Source organism: Gadus chalcogrammus, chromosome 13 (genome assembly GCF_026213295.1).
Source record: "Gadus chalcogrammus isolate NIFS_2021 chromosome 13, NIFS_Gcha_1.0, whole genome shotgun sequence".
In the NCBI taxonomy this organism is placed as follows: Eukaryota; Metazoa; Chordata; class Actinopteri; order Gadiformes; family Gadidae; genus Gadus; species Gadus chalcogrammus.
In genome coordinates, this window is record NC_079424.1 from 15,424,492 (window position 1) to 15,443,267 (window position 18,776).

At 43.3% G+C, this 18,776-nt stretch overlaps 3 protein-coding genes across 3 annotated transcripts; 1 reads left to right on the forward strand and 2 right to left on the reverse strand.

The window, feature by feature from the left end:
• Nucleotides 1–135: 135 nt before the first annotated feature.
• prxl2b (peroxiredoxin like 2B) lies at nt 136–6,373 on the reverse strand. Its single transcript, XM_056606884.1, has 7 exons — nt 6,180–6,373; nt 5,369–5,573; nt 5,139–5,190; nt 4,989–5,052; nt 3,808–3,883; nt 2,366–2,484; nt 136–459 (listed from the first exon to the last, which is right to left on the reverse strand). Exons 1-7 carry the CDS (start codon nt 6,330–6,332, stop codon nt 433–435), a joined length of 696 nt encoding a protein of 231 aa, XP_056462859.1. The 5' UTR covers nt 6,333–6,373; the 3' UTR covers nt 136–432.
• Nucleotides 6,374–7,323: 950 nt separating this feature from the next.
• On the forward strand, nt 7,324–15,653 carry slc45a1 (solute carrier family 45 member 1). The gene is made up of 10 exons (XM_056606640.1): nt 7,324–7,394; nt 8,486–8,948; nt 9,336–9,428; nt 9,534–9,758; nt 11,273–12,147; nt 12,312–12,462; nt 12,585–12,761; nt 12,954–13,159; nt 13,849–14,074; nt 15,136–15,653. The coding sequence occupies exons 2-10, from the start codon at nt 8,522–8,524 to the stop codon at nt 15,159–15,161; spliced, it is 2,406 nt and encodes an 801-aa protein (XP_056462615.1). The 5' UTR covers nt 7,324–7,394; nt 8,486–8,521; the 3' UTR covers nt 15,162–15,653.
• A 447-nt stretch (nt 15,654–16,100) lies between these two features.
• On the reverse strand, nt 16,101–18,776 carry si:ch211-222l21.1 (prothymosin alpha-A). The gene is made up of 5 exons (XM_056606641.1): nt 18,513–18,776; nt 17,897–17,992; nt 17,306–17,372; nt 17,032–17,120; nt 16,101–16,903 (listed from the first exon to the last, which is right to left on the reverse strand). The coding sequence occupies exons 1-5, from the start codon at nt 18,564–18,566 to the stop codon at nt 16,829–16,831; spliced, it is 381 nt and encodes a 126-aa protein (XP_056462616.1). The 5' UTR covers nt 18,567–18,776; the 3' UTR covers nt 16,101–16,828.

The window sequence follows — 18,776 nt, forward strand, 5'->3', positions numbered from 1 at the left end:
GGTTGAAAATTATAGAAAATACATCTTCCGATTCATATTTCATGAAGAATAGGATAAAGGTTCTGAGCAGGATACAGAGATATAGTCAATGGCTAAAATTCCTAGTTTTAAAGTAATAATTTCTTGGTATCAAGCATACAAAAGCCTTTTTTAATTTAGTTCTATAGACGTTTATTCCATCATGGACATTCAAAATTATACAGAGAATTCAAATCTATTTAGATATGTAAGACACTTCATAGAATAAGGAAAGATCCATACTATATATGTAAATCACAATATTTACAACTATTTCAATCTCACAATTTCACCAAAGACTTAAAAAATGATTGGTGGTGATATAATGATTCACACATGATTTAAAAAACACCCATATCTTCTCAACAAAGGGACAAAAAGTTCCTCCTGGTGGGATCACAGTCCTTGAGGCCATCATCGCGTACAAACTTCGTCATTGCACTGCAGGGAGTTCAAAATAAATAAAGAAGAGATCAAATTCAGACCAAACCAGTAGAAAGAATCTATTAAATATAAAGATATAAGTATAGATTGATAGATCAGCAGTATCAATCACTGGACTGGAATGCCAATGACCTGAATGGTACATGTTGTCCAGGGATAATAGTTCAGACTGGAAGCAAAAACAAATACGAAAGCGGCAAATCAAGTGGCCTACACAGATGTTTCCATACATTAAGGGTTTATGAGCCACATGATAAAGATCTTTCTCCTAGCGTGGTGAATAGCGAGTTAATTCGAGACACTGTGCAGACACTGTAAGTAATCTCACTTTCTGATTCCCCTGGGGCCGAATTCAGTGAGTTGAGGCAGTTTGGGGAAAGAGGAACAAGGAACATTGACTGCTATAGTCCACACAGACTTAACTGTCTGTCTGGAACATATGTATATACCATCCCTTATTTTTTCTTTCTAAAATATAGCAGGGAAAACATGCACACACCCACACATTATATTTTTACATAAATTATGTCAGCTCAAAATCTTTTTTTGAAAGGCCCATACAGCCATACCCATAGGAGATTCAGATTCTGCTAATGGGAACCAGACTATGTATTTTGCCATGAAGCTCTAACTGCGTCCCTCAGTCCACCCCAAAGGTGCTCGTATAGCACTTCCCAAATCAACTCTGATTTTAAGCCAGACCTGTGATTCAAAAAGCCAATATTAAATATTGTATCAATAAAAGGATATATGCCCCTGTTGCTCTGCTTTCAGCCTTTGCTATTTTGCTATAAGCACAACAAAATGATAAGTGGGGAACATATGTCTCGGTATGCTGTTTGACAAATGGAATTAGAAGTTCCTGTAAAGTCCTTTACGGGTGAATGGTTAAAGTACCGTCCATGAACTTCGGTGAAATACACAATGCAGTGATAATTCACATTTGGGAAAGACCTGGGCAAACATACGTTAGTCTATGGAGAACCACCTTCCCTTGATGATGGCTAAATTCAAGGAATTGACCATGGGTCTGCCTGTGTGTGTGTATGGGGGCTGATCTGGAGGGACACAGCTTTCTTCCAGAGAAATATCAACACCATCGTCCTACGATGGTTAAATTATAATCGTCACTACATCATGCGTTCATGTGTTTTGAATACATGTCTAAGCCATGAGGATGCTTGGGATCAAGCTGTATTCCTTAGGCTGGAGGCCTCGCCTTGATGACGATCAAATACGATTGAAGCACGTTGGGGAAAGTTTCAGGCCGGTAACGCATCTTGTCATGCTTGCCGTCAAGCCTTGTGACAGCAACACCGGGGTGAGACAATGTTGTTCTTGTTTCCCGAATACTTGAATGACAACCGTCTGTCGTCAGACGTGTCACAGTGATTTCTGAAAGGGACACAACCTTGTGCCATGGCCGCAAGCCTACTCTCGTACGCAGGCCTTTTTAAGAGACCCTGACTGGTCACAAGATCTCCCCAGTATCCACAGGCGATGTGCGTTGGGACATAGGACCTAGGATGCTATTCCTCTCAACATTGAGCATGAACTGTTTTCTCTTAAATTCTTTGTTTTATTATTTTCCTTAAGCCACAAGTCGAATGGTCGGAATTGCCATGCATTAAATAGACCTTTGTGTCACATTAGACCCTTTTGACGTGGTTAGGAGATGGTAAAGCCCGTCAAATTAGGTATAAGTGGCAGCTTCTGCGGTCATACCCATGGTCAAGGCATGACAGCAGATAAACCCTCAACAGTTGAACCAGGGGACTTACCCCTGATCACTGGTTATGCCAACTGATCAGAACTGGAAACCTTCAAGTAAGGATTGCAACCACTGAGGTTCAGTCCTAGCCAAGATATGTTTTTTACATATCTTATTGTTCTTGGGTCTCACCGACGGCATCTGTCCCTCCTGTGCGTTGGTGGACACACCCAGTGCCTTGGAGATGTCTTCTAAAGGCACAAAGTCTCCTGGGTTGTCCTGGACAAAGTGGAGCAGCACCTTCTCTCCACCTTTACAATGTGAAAGAAAATAATGCAGCAATGGAAATGTCAACAGATACAGATCATGTATGTATGTGTACTTTACATATTTTGATGGTCAACTTCTGGTCATCGTTATTTTTCTAGCCACCATTCCCATTTTGTTATACTACACTGCCCTCTAGTGGGAGAGGAGTAACTACCAAGACAAGTGTTAATGAATAACCCTCAAAATGCCAAAAGGTGGGCACGTGGAGGAAAGCACTAGTATCGAGGTGCTCCCCCCTGCAAAATGTTTTGTATTATTATTTTTTTTATAAAAACCAAAGCCCTATTGGCAAGATGGTAAATCTCATTAGTTTATGAGCTTATCATTTCATTATATTTCAAACCAAACTCAGATTATACCCAATAATTTTCGAATTGCAGGCTTTATTGAATTAATTGAAAATTATTAGTTTTCCTTTATCACCACCCTCTTGATTTTATTGGTTGAATGGCCTTTTTTTCTCAGATGCCGATTTCCAATTAAAACAACCTGTCTCCGTAAAAACGTGGTCTGTCTTTTATTGCGCCGAATTGACGGTGCTTGTGGACGCGCCACTAAGCTGCAGGGGCAAGGGTCGCCAGTGGTTCTTGTGCTGCCTGCTTATTGGGGATTGTTACTAGGTGCTTTGATAAGGATACATTCATTATCTTAGAGGATGACGGAGTGAGAAAGACAGACAGACAGACAGACAGACAGACAGACAGACAGACAGACAGACAGACAGACAGACAGACAGACAGACAGACAGACAGACAGACAGACAGACAGACAGACAGACAGACAGACAGACAGACAGACAGGTAATTATTAAGTTACCATGAACTCCATCTCTTATACGGCTAAAACAACTATTTAGAATTAAGGAAGACAATTTATTTTGTTGTGCCATTTCACGCTTTTTGATTGGCTGAACGAATGAAAACTTTACGTTTATAAGTATTTTATAGTTTGGGGACAAGAGAAGGGGCTTTTTGCACGAGGCTAGGATATGACGGCTTTAAATCCGGCATGCAAGCTATTCACTGTGTCTTTGCTCCATTTTATTGTCCTTAGGATCTGTTAAGGCCGTTTGAAATTTGCCCCTGCCAGTGCCGTCGTTTGGCCCGCTCAAAATATAAAATGAACAACCTAAATTCACACTTGCAGAATCCAATTATTATTATTATAAACTATTCATTTGAGCAGTTTTCTTCTAATTATACCTGTGGAGAAAAGAGAGGCGAACGACACATCTCTTGTTTCGCGCTGGTCCTTATCTCAGTATGTAAGTTGAGCTTTGTTATCTGCTCAATGTCACAGCCTACCTTTTGCAACAATCAGCATTCCTCCACTCTGTAATAAATCCCCTGAGAAGTTCCCCTGGATGCCTTGAGCACTGGCCTGGAAAACAACAGACATGGCAGCTGGTCAGAAGGCCATGCATACATTCTGCTACATGTTCAGGTTTTAGACAAAACAGGGCACCGGTCTGATGGTAGAAGATCACAAGTAGAGGTTTTGAAGAACAGGTGTCTACACAGCTAGATTTTTTGCTCTCAATTCACTTGGGTTTACTTTGGGTTTAACTTAGTATATGTTCTTTCTTAACTAAAAAGCTTTTAAATGTAGGTAATAAAACCCCTTCATCTGTGCATATTAGCTGACGCACAGATGTTAGGGATAGAAAGTCCTTAATGTGCTCTTGCTAAATCTACTATTCTACTAATTTGTTTTGGTTTCACCCATTTAATATTTCCAGTCAAACAATTGTTTAAGGCTTACAAATAGTACTGCCCAACACAAACTGTGCAAACAAAGGATGAATCCAATTGACCCCATAGTATCCATAGGAACAACAAGTCCAAAGATTGAAGAACCATATTATATTTGGGGGTGTGGCCTAGACATGGGCAGTAGGTGACGAACAACGTGTGGCTGGTTAGAGGAGCAGAGATAACACAGAGACTGTTTGATATTGTGTGTGTTCTCCCTTGCAGCGAGGCTGTGAGCTGGACTAAAGTGAGTCACTGCCTGAATAACTCAAGAAACATGGTGCATAAGCAGCTTCTACGAGCCTGTTGTGTCATTAGCTACAATTAACTTCTTTTTTTTTTTTTTTTTAAGACCTCATCAATCTTATACTTAAATACACTACGCAGCAATGTCATCAAGGCAATACACCTTACCTAGCCTCACAAAAATCCACATTGGTCAGATATAAGCACCTTTCTGTCTAGAAGTCTGAAGAGTTCAATCACTTCAGAACCCTGGCTGAACGCTTCGCTGACTGCTTGACAGAAAGTTGCTCATACCTGACAAACCAGATTTATGTGAAAATGTATGTCAAAGAGGATGACCTAAGCTGTCCCTAGATGTCCGATATTGGTGACCTTACCACTATACAAGCAGATAGGACTTACGTTTTAATTAATAGGGCTCTCCATGGAGTGAATTGCAACTAAGAGGCTGCAGTAATGTCAACATCCACTAGCTTGCTACATCTTACCTTTGCAGCCACAGCTCTCACTTTTTTCCCTAAGCCGGCAGGAACGACACTCAAGGCTGTGTACCTGTGCAGGAAAACAATCAATGAATCCTTGGCATTTTGAAACAGTTTGCAGAATGAGTCTTGAATATACATTTAAGCTACGCTCACCTTTTGAAGCCTAAATCCTTGTAGGTCTTCTTCTTTTCATCAAGATAAAGGGCTTCAGGAGAAATAATTGATAGACAGGCATTAGCTTTGACACTTGTCCTTGTGCCATGCCCACTCTCATGTAAGTTATGTTGAATTGTGCAATTCTCATAGAGACCACAGGGGGGAGACAGTGTTGGGACACGTCTTATATTCATCGCATAATAATATGCTGAATGAAAATATCCCACCTCCTTTAAAGAACCCTAGTTCCCTGAAGTCGTGCAGGCCCGTCTCCTCTGGACCGATGCCCACCAGGGCGATGTTGTTAGCTCTCAGGTCGGGCTCCAGTTTGCTTATTTCAGCCGCTGTCCACCGACACACCTGACATCCAAACCGGCGTAGGAAGAACAAGACCACCGTCTGTCCCTTCCATAGAGACTGGATCTCTATATCCTTAAAACAGATATAAACCTTGTAAATTCCACAACAATGAAGATAAATTGGTACTTTATTAATCCCAGAGATTAAATATGGTTTTCACAGCAGAAAGTATACAGGAAAGTAGTTGATACACACTATTTATAACCCACGTTAATTACCAAATAGGCCTGCAAAATATAATTACAGAAGATATATTCATATAAACACAATGAGAGTATTAGCAATGTAAATATAAAAAGTATATGTCAACAGTTGGAGGTGGATGGTATAAGTGCCCAGATACATTGAATCCATCGATTAATAACAAAATAGACTTGTCAGTTTACATACCTTGTTAAACAGATCTTATTTGAAGTCATAGAACAGGGTCGCATTAGTGTCACTTTATGCATCTGCCTATATGCATTCATAAGCCATTATGGCACCATGGGGGGGGGGGGGGGGGGCATTCACGACCAATTAAGCTTACAGTAATGCCTTTATTATGCAATTATGTCATTATGGGTGCCCCACATTAGGACAGCCAACAGCTTGAGCTAACTTGTTATGTAGTCATTACGATTAGGCGGATAGGATAGATACCAATGATATAGCTAATGAGACAATAACACAACGTACCTCGCCAGAGTCTGTCTTTTTCAACAGGTTCTTTCCAATTTGAGTAAGATCAATCTTTGCCATTGTTAATGTTGCACTTGTCCAGGAAAAGCGATTTAAACAGCCACCTGAGTAAGCAATTATCTTTCTGTAAACGCAACTGTTACAAAACATTATTTTTTACTATATCCTGATACGCCCAGTAGAGACTATCGGCCAATCATATTTCTATAGTCCGCCCATCGCGGCAAAGTTGACAAAGAGGCGTTGCTTGGCTTGCACAACTCAATAGTATGTATGCAAGTTTATATTCATGGTATTCTACCATTGGCTAAAATTGAGGGCCACCTCCCCCTTGTTACGCCCACATTAAAGTTCAATTCAAGTTCACTAAAGGTATTTCCCCCCACAAGAATTATGCCAGAATTGTAATTCATGTTTAGGCATAAGCCTAAAATATAGCTAGATGATCCAATGGGCCTACAATTAAAATAAGATATACAAGCCAAAACACATTTTTAGGCCTATTATATGCCTACTGTCTATGTGCTCAAATATTATATTTACAGAAAGAAATTACACATTTAAGTATAATAAACATAAATAAATAACGATATAGGCCTAAGCGCTTAGCGTCTGCTAAATGTCCTTAATGTAAATTTCAATGTAAATGCCGATGGTGGCCAAAATAAGAGCTTAGTAGAAACGACAGACTATTGACTTCAGTTTTCCTGAAACCTGTATGATTGCCTAGAATGCCTACCACTTTTCTAGTATAAATTACATTCATATTTTTTACTTATATAAGCCAAATTATTATTTATATAAATGTCTTTGGCGGAAGGGTACGACACCAGGTGTACTTTCAGTAGGCATGTGCTTGACGGGAAGAGAGAGTATCCTAAAGTGAAGCGTTATGCTGGTCCAACGCATCGCTGTTTCAGGTCCTATGCTTCCTGTGAGCTGTGTACGCCAGGTAACAGCCTCTGGGGCGAGAATAATAAGTACATGACACAAATAGCATCAACAACAACGAGAGGAGACTAAATATGGAGCTTTGATGAAAAGCCGGACTAAGCAATATCGAAAACAGGTAACGGAAACGGAAAATCCCGTATCGGACGGCCCTCCACCGATGCAAGTGAAAGTCCCGCCCTCCCTATCTCTCGCCAGAACGGTAATTTCAGGCATCCTGTTCCAGGCGTTCCGTCGCGCGGTGGGATGCCTGGGAATGAGGTAGGCTACAAGTTAGCAAGGGATAAACCACGTGTCATAGAGTCTGGATATGAGGTTTATCAAGATGGCAACACGCCCCACCTTCCATTGTCATATGGATGCGGCAAGTGTTGATATTAGCCCGATAATGATGGACAGAACAACCTCCATCGTTCTGGAGACATTGACATGGTCGGCAGACGGGACGTCCGCGTGGTGCTGATGCTGCAAGTCTCCCCTGCTTGGGAGGGGCATGACGTCACGGGAAAGACCGGGAGGAAGAAGCAACCGGGGAGTAAAGAAGAGGGGGGAGAAGAAGGGACGGAGGATATAGCGGGGGTCATAAGAAGAAATAACATGAATCCCGCACTTCACCGTACATTATTATAAATCATTGCTAATGCTATGGTTTGTCTGTACAATGTATTGCGACCATAAATGACGAGCAAATCGATAAGGTAATTATTTTCCCGTTCATTCTGCACGCCTACCTAATAGCCTACTAACACGATTTGGTTGTGTATTCCCCCGAATTTAAAATAATTTTCAAATTGAATACACTATTAAGACGATGATTGGAATAGGCAAACCCCACCACCGAACCCCAATTTAGCTAGTATATCTTCTTCACATAAAATGTAAGCGGAAAACGATCTCTGAGATAATAATAGGCCAACATTTGGTTCATTGCGTGGACAGGGCTAACTGATGCTTCAGTAGTTCTCCTTTGTGTGCTATATGATCGTTAACCATCATTTTCTTTAATGAAAACGGACCATGAGAACCATGCCGCATATTCCGTATTCAACAACCATGCACAAGCACGTGGGCTTTTGCGCACATCAAACATGCGCAGTGGTCACAGTTCAACCTGCCCACGAGGAGCGTCGTCGCTGCTCTCTTCTGTTTACTGCAGTGACCTAAACCGGTGTTCATGGGATCCGTGATAATTATACATAAAACAATGTTTACATACATCCACGGAACTCATATTATAACAACATCATGGGGTGATATTGGATGCCCTCTGACACGTGACACATCCTGAGGAGATGCCCTTGAGTCACAATACATTCGTTTGTTTTATGTTGTCATCAACTTTTTTTCAACAGCCAACGTTTTGAGTGCTGCGGACAGCTGGGTTGAGAATGATGTCATCACCAGGCATGGGTACCCCCAGTGACCCCCTCTTGTCTAGCCCTTTGGGGAGGTCAAGTGCGGCTCATGAATGTAGCATATGGAAGAGCACACTCCCCAAAACGGCTAGCTTCCCCACGTCCACCACGCGCCACCTCAGTCACCGTGCCAACAACTTCCAAAGACACCCGAAGCATCGCAAACTGATCCGACCGTCGCCCCCCCCGCCGCCCAACACGCCCTGTCCTCTGGGCCAGCTGGACCTCAGTGAGATCCCGCCGAGACGCACGTTCCCAGAGTTGGTCTTCAACGGCTGCGTACTGTTTGGCATCGAGTTCAGCTACGCCATGGAAACGGCATACGTCACCCCGGTGCTTCTTCAGATGGGTCTGCCCGACCAGTTCTACAGCCTGGTGTGGTTCATAAGTCCCATACTTGGTGAGTAAACACAGGCCAGGTCAATGATCCACGTTTAGCGTAAAAAAACAATGGCATTTTTAATAAGCCACGTTTTGTAGCTGCTCATTCACTGGCATTATAACTTTGTCCCATCTTTCTCTCTCTCTCTCTCTCTCTCTCTCTCTCTCTCTCTCTCTCTCTCTCTCTCTCTCTCTCTCTCTTTCTCTCTCTCTCTCTCTCTCTCTTCTGTCTCTATCTCCTCTCTCTCTCTCTCTCTCTCTCTCTCTCTCTCTCTCTCTCTCTCTCTCCTCTCTGTCTCTCTGTCTCTCTCTCTCTCTGTCTCTCTCTCTCTCTCTCTCTCTCTCTCTCTCTCTCTCTCTCTCTCTCTCTCTCTCTCTCTCCCTCTCCCTCTATCCCTGCTTGAAGGCTTCCTGGTTCAGCCTTTCTTAGGAGCCTGGAGTGATCGCTGTACATCCCGGTTTGGTCGGAGGAGGCCATTCATTTTTGCGTTGGCGATAGGTACGCCGTCCCGGGTATTAGTTATCTGCTCCACTTTCAATAATCACACATTCTACTCTACTACACTTTACCCCACTCTCAACTCATCTTCCTTTCTACACTTAGGTGCTCTGCTGGGTTTAACTCTGGTTCTCAATGGGCGAGACATTGGCAGTGCATTGGCCGACACAGCAACCAATCACAAGTGGGGTATCATCCTGACAATCTGCGGTGTTGTGCTGATGGACTTCAGTGCAGACTCCGCAGACAACCCCAGTCATGCCTACATGATGGACGTGTGCAGCCCGGAAGACCAGGATCGGGGTCTGAACATCCATGCATTGCTGGCAGGTTAGAAAACCCTATACCATGCTTCTGTAAGGTTTAAAGATCGCATGGCATGAACATTTGGGCGTGCCTAGATCTGTGCTAGACAGATGAGCAACGTTTACTTCAGTCCATTGGGTGGGTAGGCTGGTAGACTGATCTATCCAGCACAGATATAGGTGGACATGCCCACTAGTGATGTCATATGGGGCAGATTTTCAAAACGGCTTGTAAGGCTAATCACACTCATACCAGGTGGTATAATATGTCTCCTTTAATATGAGTTTCAGGGTTAGGGTTAGGTTCAGTCTACTTCAGGCAGCGCGCGTTTCAGTCTACATTATTTAGATATAGAGCTCCAAGACTGTAACGTTCTGCTTTTGGTGTTATGGCGCATAACACGTCGGACTCTCGTCTCTGGTATTTCCACAACGAGACTCGTAGTGGGGGTTACCTCAGCCATGGTGGAGAAGGAATTGGGGGAAAGGAACTTTGGCTTTGACTCACAGAAGTACATGAACCACGACATGGAGGAGAAAGGGATTGTTGCCCGCGAATGTCTCCCACTTGAGCCCCGCTTCCCGCTGCCCGCTTCCGAGGGACCACTGCCTCGGCGCAGCCCGCTGCAGGAGACGGTGGTGCCTAAGCACTGCCGGCTGCCGAGGCGGTGGTCCCTCAGCAACGAGGCTCCGGTGGGAGACAATCGCGGCAACAATCCTTTCTCCTCCATGTCGTGGTTCAGTCTACTTCAGATTGATCTGGATGTGGAAGAACTAGAGACGTCGGAGAACCAGACGTATTTGTTTGAGATTCATGATATCGTCTTGAGGCGCACACAGCTTTTGGCCGCCATAATATATATTATATGATATAGATATTTATGTGTAATATGATATTATTTAGATATAGAGCTCCAGGACTCCCGCTGGAGCACCCGGAGTGTTCTAGAATATTTACAGAACACGGCCAAAGGCTGTGATACATCCACTGTAAACACAGCGCATGGTACTGTGGCCGAAAGCTGCTCAGAGCCACGCCCCCACCCACGGGTGTCGGTGTGTGCCATGGGACCTTTAAGACCATTAAGGACCAGTTCTCAAAAAGTATTTAGACGTGGATATTAGATCAGATGTGTTTTCTCTGAGGCATGTTCTGGTGGAATACGGAGAATATACTATTTGTTCATCCTCCCCTCTTTTGTAACCTGTTTTGGCAAGTTATATCATTATATTGATAACACTTTAAACCTTGCAGTTCAATTCATTAGTTGTTTATGTTTTGGCATATTAGTTACCTCCAAATCAAATCACTGTATCTAACCTCCTCTTAAGCTGAAACATTTTTGTATATCGATACTTACGTGAACTTAACCTGCTGATGGCCTGAACATTTCAACAATGAACTATCACATGGATCCCTTGAGCATCTTACAAAGCCTGCAACAGGCTTACAGACAGACAGCCTTAATTTGTAAATACGTCATGATTCGAGATTTGTTCTAATTGCAATTTAACGCTGTCCTTAATGCTGCTCTACAGGACTGGGAGGCGGGTTTGGATACATCGTGGGGGGGATCAACTGGGACAACACAGAGTTCGGAAGATCAATGGGAGGGCAGCTTCGGGTCGTGTACCTTTTTACCAGTGTTACCCTAGTCGTCGCCACGGTGATGACCCTGAACAGTATTCCAGAACGGCCGCTGCCAAAGAACCAGGGCTCCTCCGGTAAAAGCCATCTGAAGAGCCCCAGCCTCGCTCTCCCCCCCTCTCCCCCTGTCGCCCCTGGGGCAATGCCTGGGCTGGAGGAGGAGGATGATGAGGGGGGACTTTACGGCTACCAGTACACAGAGCACTTTACCCGCCACCGCGAACCCTTGGGTCAGTCTAGCAGTGCCAGCGCGCGCCTCTGCGAAGGCCTCGCCAGCCCCATTTCCCCCATGAGCCCCCTCACGCCCAAATACGGCAGCTTCATAAGCAGGGACGGCTCCCTCACAGGCATCAACGAGTTTGCCTCCTCCCTGGGAACCTCCTATATCGACAGTGTGCTCATAGACTGCTACGTAGGCCAGCAGAGCCCACAGCCTGTGGACAGTGACGCAACAGCCCGGCCTTTGGCTACGGGGGACTCACCCCATCCTCAGGTGACTGCGGGCCAGCTCGAGGCAAATGCTGGAGGGGGGACTAAACCCCCCATCGAGGCCAACCCAGCCGCCCTTCTTATCCAGCAAGCAGTGGGACCTCCGACAGGAGAGGAAGCTGCAGGCGCCCCTCAGGGTGCGGCTGGATCGCATCAAGGCTCAAGTGCTGGCATCCTGAAGCGTCCCCAGAGCCTTGCACTAATGAGTGATCTCATGGAAACGGAAGTTGTCGGTGTGGAGAACGGTCGCAGGAGGACAGTGACATTCAGCCAGCAGGTTTGCTTGTTATTGTTTTTCTTTATTTTGTTGAAATGGCCTATTTAATTACACATAGAAACAGCTGCAATCGTTGATACATCGTCATAGATTCATACTTGTAGACATACTTGTTTTTTATGGGTGCAAAACATTGACTTTTGTTCTTTCTCTGGCGATTGAAGGTAGCAAACATATTGCTAAATGGGGTGCGCTATGAAAGTGACCTGGGTGAGAATGCGCAAGCCCAATCCCAGATGTCAATTAAGCTGTTGTGTGTGGCCATCTACAGGATGCCCCCCTCTCTGCGGAGCTTATGCACCAATCACTTTTTGGGTAAGAAGGACCCTTTCAGTTCAAATTTCAAATGGTTCCTCCTTATTTAAAATCCCCCTTTTGAAAGACGTTCAAAGCTTCCATTATTGTTTGTACATGGATGGTATCTGTGTCTGTTTTAGGCTGGCTGTCATTCGAAGGCATGCTGCTGTTCTACACTGACTTCATGGGGGAGGTGGTGTTTGAGGGTGACCCCAAAGCCCCCCATGACTCTGAGGCCTACCAGCGTTACAACGCCGGTGTCAGCATGGGCTGCTGGGGAATGTGCATCTATGCTTTTAGTGCAGCCTTTTACTCAGGTAAGCCTTTTGCACAATACACTTACTAGATCAGACTATTTATGGGAGGGTTGGTTGATATAAACTAAAGCAAAATAACTAGATAAAGACAATACGTTAATTAACAGAGATTTATCACTTTGTTTATATTGGCTTTTTACTGCTTCATGTTGTTAAGCTGCTAATCATTTTTTCCCTTGACTTGTTTTCCAGCCATACTGGAGAAGCTGGAGGAGCGCTTCTCTCTCCGATCTCTGTATTTCTTTGCCTACCTGGCATTTGGTCTGGGCACGGGCCTGGCCACGCTGTCCACCAACCTCTATGTGATCCTCTCTTTGTGTGTCACATACGGGGTGCTGTTCTCCTCTCTATGCACGCTGCCTTACTCTCTGCTGTGTGAATACTACCAGAGTCCCCAGGTGGGTTAATAGACACACCATTTACTTCCCCTGTCGATTTCTGTCAATGATATCGAACTTTGCATTGTATATGCACTGTATTACACATATGCATGTGTAAATACACATCCAAGCACAGGGTTGGACAATAAGCACGATTAAAAGTATGATTGTTTTACATTAAATAATAGGGGTGTGCATCTCTCCTTTATAGGACAATCTGATACATATCTAGATACATGCGCTACGATATGATTCAGGGACGATACATTATTTAGACCACGAGCGCTCAAAATAAATATTTATTTTCGAAATATGAGGTTGCTCGAAATGTATAGTTTTTTCCGCCAATGCGATCGCTCGAAATATAATTTTTTTAAACCAATCAGATACATCGAAAAAAAAAGAAGTGACAAATCAGGTAGCTACAAAAGAAAATCAGACCAATCCATATTTAATGTATCATCCCTGAATCGTATCGTAGCGCATGTATCAAGATACGTATTGGATTGTCCTATAATGGAGAGACGCACACCCTTAATATGCACCTACCTGCTTCTTAGTTTGTCAAGGTCACATGGTGGATGTATGCAACCTTGTTACTGCACTGGGGATCTCGTTTGATAGCATATCTCAGTATACCTACTCAACTAGTGCAGTGTCTACCTCCGTGGTCTAACTTCTACCTAACTATGTTGTTATGTCCGTAGTTTTGTGGCTCGTCTGAGGATGGGACCAGACGAGGAAAGGGGGTGGACATCTCTCTGCTCAGCTGCCAGTATTTCCTGGCTCAGATCCTGGTCTCGGTGGCGATGGGACCGCTGACCACGCTGGTGGGCGGGGCCCAGGGGGTGATGTACTTTTCAAGCCTGATGTCATTCGTGGGGTGTCTCTATTCCTCACTCTTCGTGGTGTATCATCTGCCCCCACCTGAGGGTGAGCCCCCCGAAAGCGAGACCCAGCCTCTCCTGGTGCACATTTAGAAATTAGTGCAAGCTACACAAATTATTTTTCACACCTTTGATGCTTAATGTATCTTTTGACACAGCACTTATAGTCTTCACACGCTGCCACACACTGTACAGCACCATTACTTCATGTTGATTTTTTCACTTCACAGGGCTGCTCAACTCAGAGACAGGCAGACAGACAGACAGACAGACATACATTGGCCAATTCAGTATTTCTATACATGACTGATGTCCTTCCTATAGTGTGTGCCCTTGCATTTCTTTATCCTAAAGTCTCACTGACTGCAGAATGTACGAATAGGATAGTATTTTGTGTGTGCGTGCATGTGTGCGTTTATGTGTGCGCGTTTGTGTGTTCTGCCTGTATAATTCTTGTGTGATTGTTGTCTGATTTCAAACTGCTAAACCTTTCATCTTACCTTACTTGTTTCTGTTTAAGATAGAAATGATAGTCGCACTTAACAAAAGCATTTCTCTCTTTCCTTCTATTATTATTTGCCAAATGTCTGCATGAGCTAAATTATGCTTTCTCTAGGCCAATTTAATTGGTCACATGGCCTAGAGGATGTCTAACTGCCTGTTTATCTGAGCATATATTAGCATATAGCATTCACATTATTTAGTGACAGAATGTGCTACCAAATTCAAACCAATATTTGAAGCCCAGAGTATGACATGGAAAATGACAAGTTGTGTTTAAGAAATTTGGCATTATGTTGCAAACACATGTAATATTTTGACACAGGCTCATAGAACACAAGACTTTAGTATTTTTATGGATATACATTTTTGCTGGTGTACTCTTATTCGAGTCCTCAGCAGGGCTCTGATGTCATTTACATAATTAACGGACTAAAGCCATGATGATAGTATTAAAACACACAAAACAATGAAAAACACTCAGACTTGTGCAGTGCTGGTTACAAGTCTCTGGGGCCCTCACAATAGCCACGGGAAGCACTGTGAGCTGCCCCTCTGCGGCGGGCCGTAGCGTTGTAATGACAGACTGATTCTTGTCATTATCAGGTAGTGAAGTTGAAACTGGGGTGTGAATCAGCATACAGTTGGAACCAAACAGAGGAACCACAAAACTGATTTGTTGCACTGAAGTTCACAGAAGATTCACGTGAACAATCGTTAACCCGGACGTTGGACAACGAAGAAAAGGGACTTTGGGGGGGTGGGGTCACGTTCTCAGCTGCAAGTGCTTAATCTGGCCATAAGTGCATGCTGTAGGTTATAGGATTGTTACTTCACAACACCAAATGAGGCTTCTTCACAAAAAGTATCAGAGATTAATACTATCCGATAGTCCCATCTTTCTCTGGGTGCTGATTACAACATCGGAGGGAAATAGCTCATCAAATGAAATAAGTTTCCACCTCATTGCTTCAACACTGTTATTACATATTTGCAGTGGCTTAATGTAACTGAAACATCAGTTTCTTGTTTTCACGTTAGTCCTTCACGTTGAGCACCTACCTTTCCCATGCCAGTCACCCCAGACTGAGGAAGCCTTTGCAGACCACGACCTGAAGAACTGTTTGGGCACATGGCCCACATACCACGTTTCTATGGAAACTAATAAAGTGTTTTTGCTTGCTTATTTAAGCATATGAAGTATTTTACATTGTGTATTTTGATGCCAATTGGTTATAAGTGAGTTAATGAAATAGCTTTCAGGGGTGAGATCAAACTAAAGATAATTCGTTTTGCTATCGAGAGCTTGTTATTCAACATTTCACCCTTCATGTCTGAAAGTCAATGACAAACCCTGTCTTAACCAAATTCATCCAGGAGAGGGAGCTAGGAGACCGAGTTGCTGCCTTTTCCGTCAGCCATTTAAGACCAAAAATATTATCAAATTTTTTTTTTGATTTAATTAAAATAAATCAGATTGTAATCCAAAAAACGAAAAATGTTGCAGCACATAAGTAAAAAGACAATTTATTTTTTTGTAATCAGAATATACAAAGCAGTGGCTGAAGTAAACAAATGTCATTCTGATAAAGGCAGTATTTGACACAGTTACTCAGCTAAACATAAACCAATAGAAAACCAGAAACGGTAATTGTAGATGATATGGTATAAACTTGGCGTGGAATGCGTACAGAACAAACGACCAAAGTGTTAAGATTTAAGAGGGGTTAATTAACATTGCAAAAGCCTGCCTCTACAAAATAGGGTCAAGTAATCTTATGAGGCATAACAGAAAGATCCCTTAATTTATTTGTGCCATCTGTTATGTTAACAGGGCAGCCAGGCAAAGGATTAACTACTAGCAGCTCAACACAAAAAAAGCCTTAACGCCAACTGTCTATTAGCCCCTGCTTAAAACTTATCTTTGGTCTTATAGTGAATCTGAGTCAACATGAGCCATGACGAGGAAAGCAACTGCCCAGTAATGAATGAGCTGGTCTGCACTAGGAGTAGAGGATGTGCTTCAAAACATACTGATTTATAAAACTAAACTTATCATAGGGCATGGCCCAATTTTTACAAGTTAAAAAAAAGAAAACATTCAATTTTTTTAGACCAATAAATAACATCTCATAAAAAAAGAAAATGAGTAGGGGCCACCAAGCTGAAAAACTCCAGTGCAAACATGGATACCGTGGGAACAAACAATACATCTTGCAGAAACAGAAAGCACATCACTCTACAAAATGATGCCGACCAGGGCCCTGTAGGCAGCGCTGTAAACAAACATGGCAGAGGTTTAGGCCTCTACTTTTGCTTCTGCTTTTGAATCTCCATTTTCCTCAGTCTTCTGCTTTTTGGTCTCCACCTTTTCCTAAAATGAAGATGAGGATTATTAAAACAAAAGTCCCATCATAGCCACAAGATCGAGTTGAAACACTGTATTGTTTTCCTAAAGATACTGGGGAATTTAAAAGCTTGCACAAGCATGTCTGAACGAACCTCCTCCTCCTCCTCCTCCTTCTCTTCAGCGGCACGCTTCACAGGCTGTGCCTCGGCCTTCTCAGCAGGGGGAGCCTCCTCTGCCTTCCCTGTTCAAACAGACCCATCGCTCTGTGAATTACAGCACTACACAGAGGTCGCCCTACCAGCCTATTCAGGGAAACATTGAGGCCACCCATGCCAACGGAAATAATAATAAGTGGAAGAACTAACAAAAAAAACAACAAGTGTAGGATCCCGAGTCAATTTCTCAGTTTGTTTTTTTATAACATACCGTTGCCATTTTCATGCTTTTCCTCAGCTACCTCCTTCACAGCCTTTTCACTGTCATCAGCACCATTCTGAACGAAAGGAGGAATATGCATCAGCATTGTGGATAACAAAAAAACATCCCCTCCAACAATTGTATCCACACTGAAAAACGTAACTTAAAATATTTTTAGAAAATTACTTAACGGAAGATAAGCAGGTCTAGGTTGTGAATGTGCCGAAAGCAGCAGTTCCTTGCAAACCACTGCTAAACATTCCCTTACTAGTATACAATAAAACGCATCATCCTGATTGGTTTATGTCTTTGTGATCGTTTGTCAAAAAATGTACCATGCAAAAATGCAAGTCCTTTGTTTTGGTCTTAAGGCCACGGGAATGCTTTTTGGATCTTTGAAAGGATAAAAGTCCTAGACCAAAGTCGACGTCCAAAGCTTAGTAAAGAGCATCTGTGCCGCTTCACGACCCAAACAAAGCGCCTTGGGATAGCAAAGGCTGAAGAACAGCTGAATGGAGGCGGGACTAGCGACACCTGCACGATGGTGGTGCTAAGACAAAAGGCCATGAGGCTTGTTAACGAGTCTGTGCCTCAACTCACTGTGCCATTGGCAGGTGCGTCCCCACTGCCGTTTTCTTTCTTTTCTTTCTTATCTTCTTTCACTTCCACCTCCACTTCTTTCTTCTCTTTCAGCTCCTGAAAACAATGTCATCGTTATCACTTTGTACATTTGTCCCCGACGTCTGCGATTTGGGCCGACTATCTATAACCTCACCTAAAAATAAGTCTTTACAAAATGTTGGACCATAAAATATTAAAACCCCTAATTTTTGGCCGTGTGGAGCTCGTGCGGTGGCCGCTGGTGGCAGAGCGGCTTCCCGCCCACAGCGGCACCGCTCCACCAGCTGCGTCGTCGCTTTGTGTACCCATCAAACAACGTTTGGAGCCAACAATGCTCAGATATCCATTTCATCAACTCCCACGTGTACCACGTCGATTTATTAACAAGGTTGATTACGACGATTTAAAAAATGACGTTAAATCGGTACTTAAATTAACGTTAAGTGACGAGTTCCGGATTCAGGCTGCACGCAAACGCCGACTGCCAAACTCGTTTAAGGGCTACCGTTATCAATTAAGCTATCAATGTAAAAAAGTACTTTTCAAAAGCTAACCCTAGTTAGTTCGACTAGTTAATTTAGAATATTAACCCTACCTTTGCAGTAACCTCTGTGGTTGGTGCTTTCTTCTCTACTGCTGTATCAGCCATTGTTGAGTTTGGAATTATATTAACGTTGAATACGTTATTTCTTCGGTCGGATTAATTTGGCGTTTTGACCCCGTATGAGTTTCTCTTACGAGGCTGAGAGAGAAATGGTGATGACCAACCTCTTCTTTTCTGTTGAATTCGCTGCAAATCGACTTGGAGGATACCGCAGGTCCTTGTTGAGTACGATTGGACGTTGCCTAGAATTCGCTC

Excerpts from the sequence above, each read along its gene's own strand:
- prxl2b (XM_056606884.1), bottom strand. The coding sequence starts at position 6,332 with ATGTTTTGTAACAGTTGCGTTTACAGAAAGATAATTGCTTACTCAGGT. Across the intron at positions 5,191-5,368 it reads ACTAGGGTTCTTTAAAGGAG|CCCTTTATCTTGATGAAAAG; the intron begins GTGGGATATTTT and ends TTTCTCCTGAAG. Across the intron at positions 5,053-5,138 it reads AAGGATTTAGGCTTCAAAAG|GTACACAGCCTTGAGTGTCG; the intron begins GTGAGCGTAGCT and ends TTTCCTGCACAG.
- slc45a1 (XM_056606640.1), top strand. The coding sequence starts at position 8,522 with ATGATGTCATCACCAGGCATGGGTACCCCCAGTGACCCCCTCTTGTCT. Across the intron at positions 8,949-9,335 it reads GTTCATAAGTCCCATACTTG|GCTTCCTGGTTCAGCCTTTC; the intron begins GTGAGTAAACAC and ends CCCTGCTTGAAG. Across the intron at positions 12,762-12,953 it reads TAGTGCAGCCTTTTACTCAG|CCATACTGGAGAAGCTGGAG; the intron begins GTAAGCCTTTTG and ends CTTGTTTTCCAG.
- si:ch211-222l21.1 (XM_056606641.1), bottom strand. The coding sequence starts at position 18,566 with ATGGCTGATACAGCAGTAGAGAAGAAAGCACCAACCACAGAGGTTACT. Across the intron at positions 17,993-18,512 it reads CCACAGAGGTTACTGCAAAG|GAGCTGAAAGAGAAGAAAGA; the intron begins GTAGGGTTAATA and ends CATTGTTTTCAG. Across the intron at positions 17,373-17,896 it reads ACGCACCTGCCAATGGCACA|AATGGTGCTGATGACAGTGA; the intron begins GTGAGTTGAGGC and ends CCTTTCGTTCAG.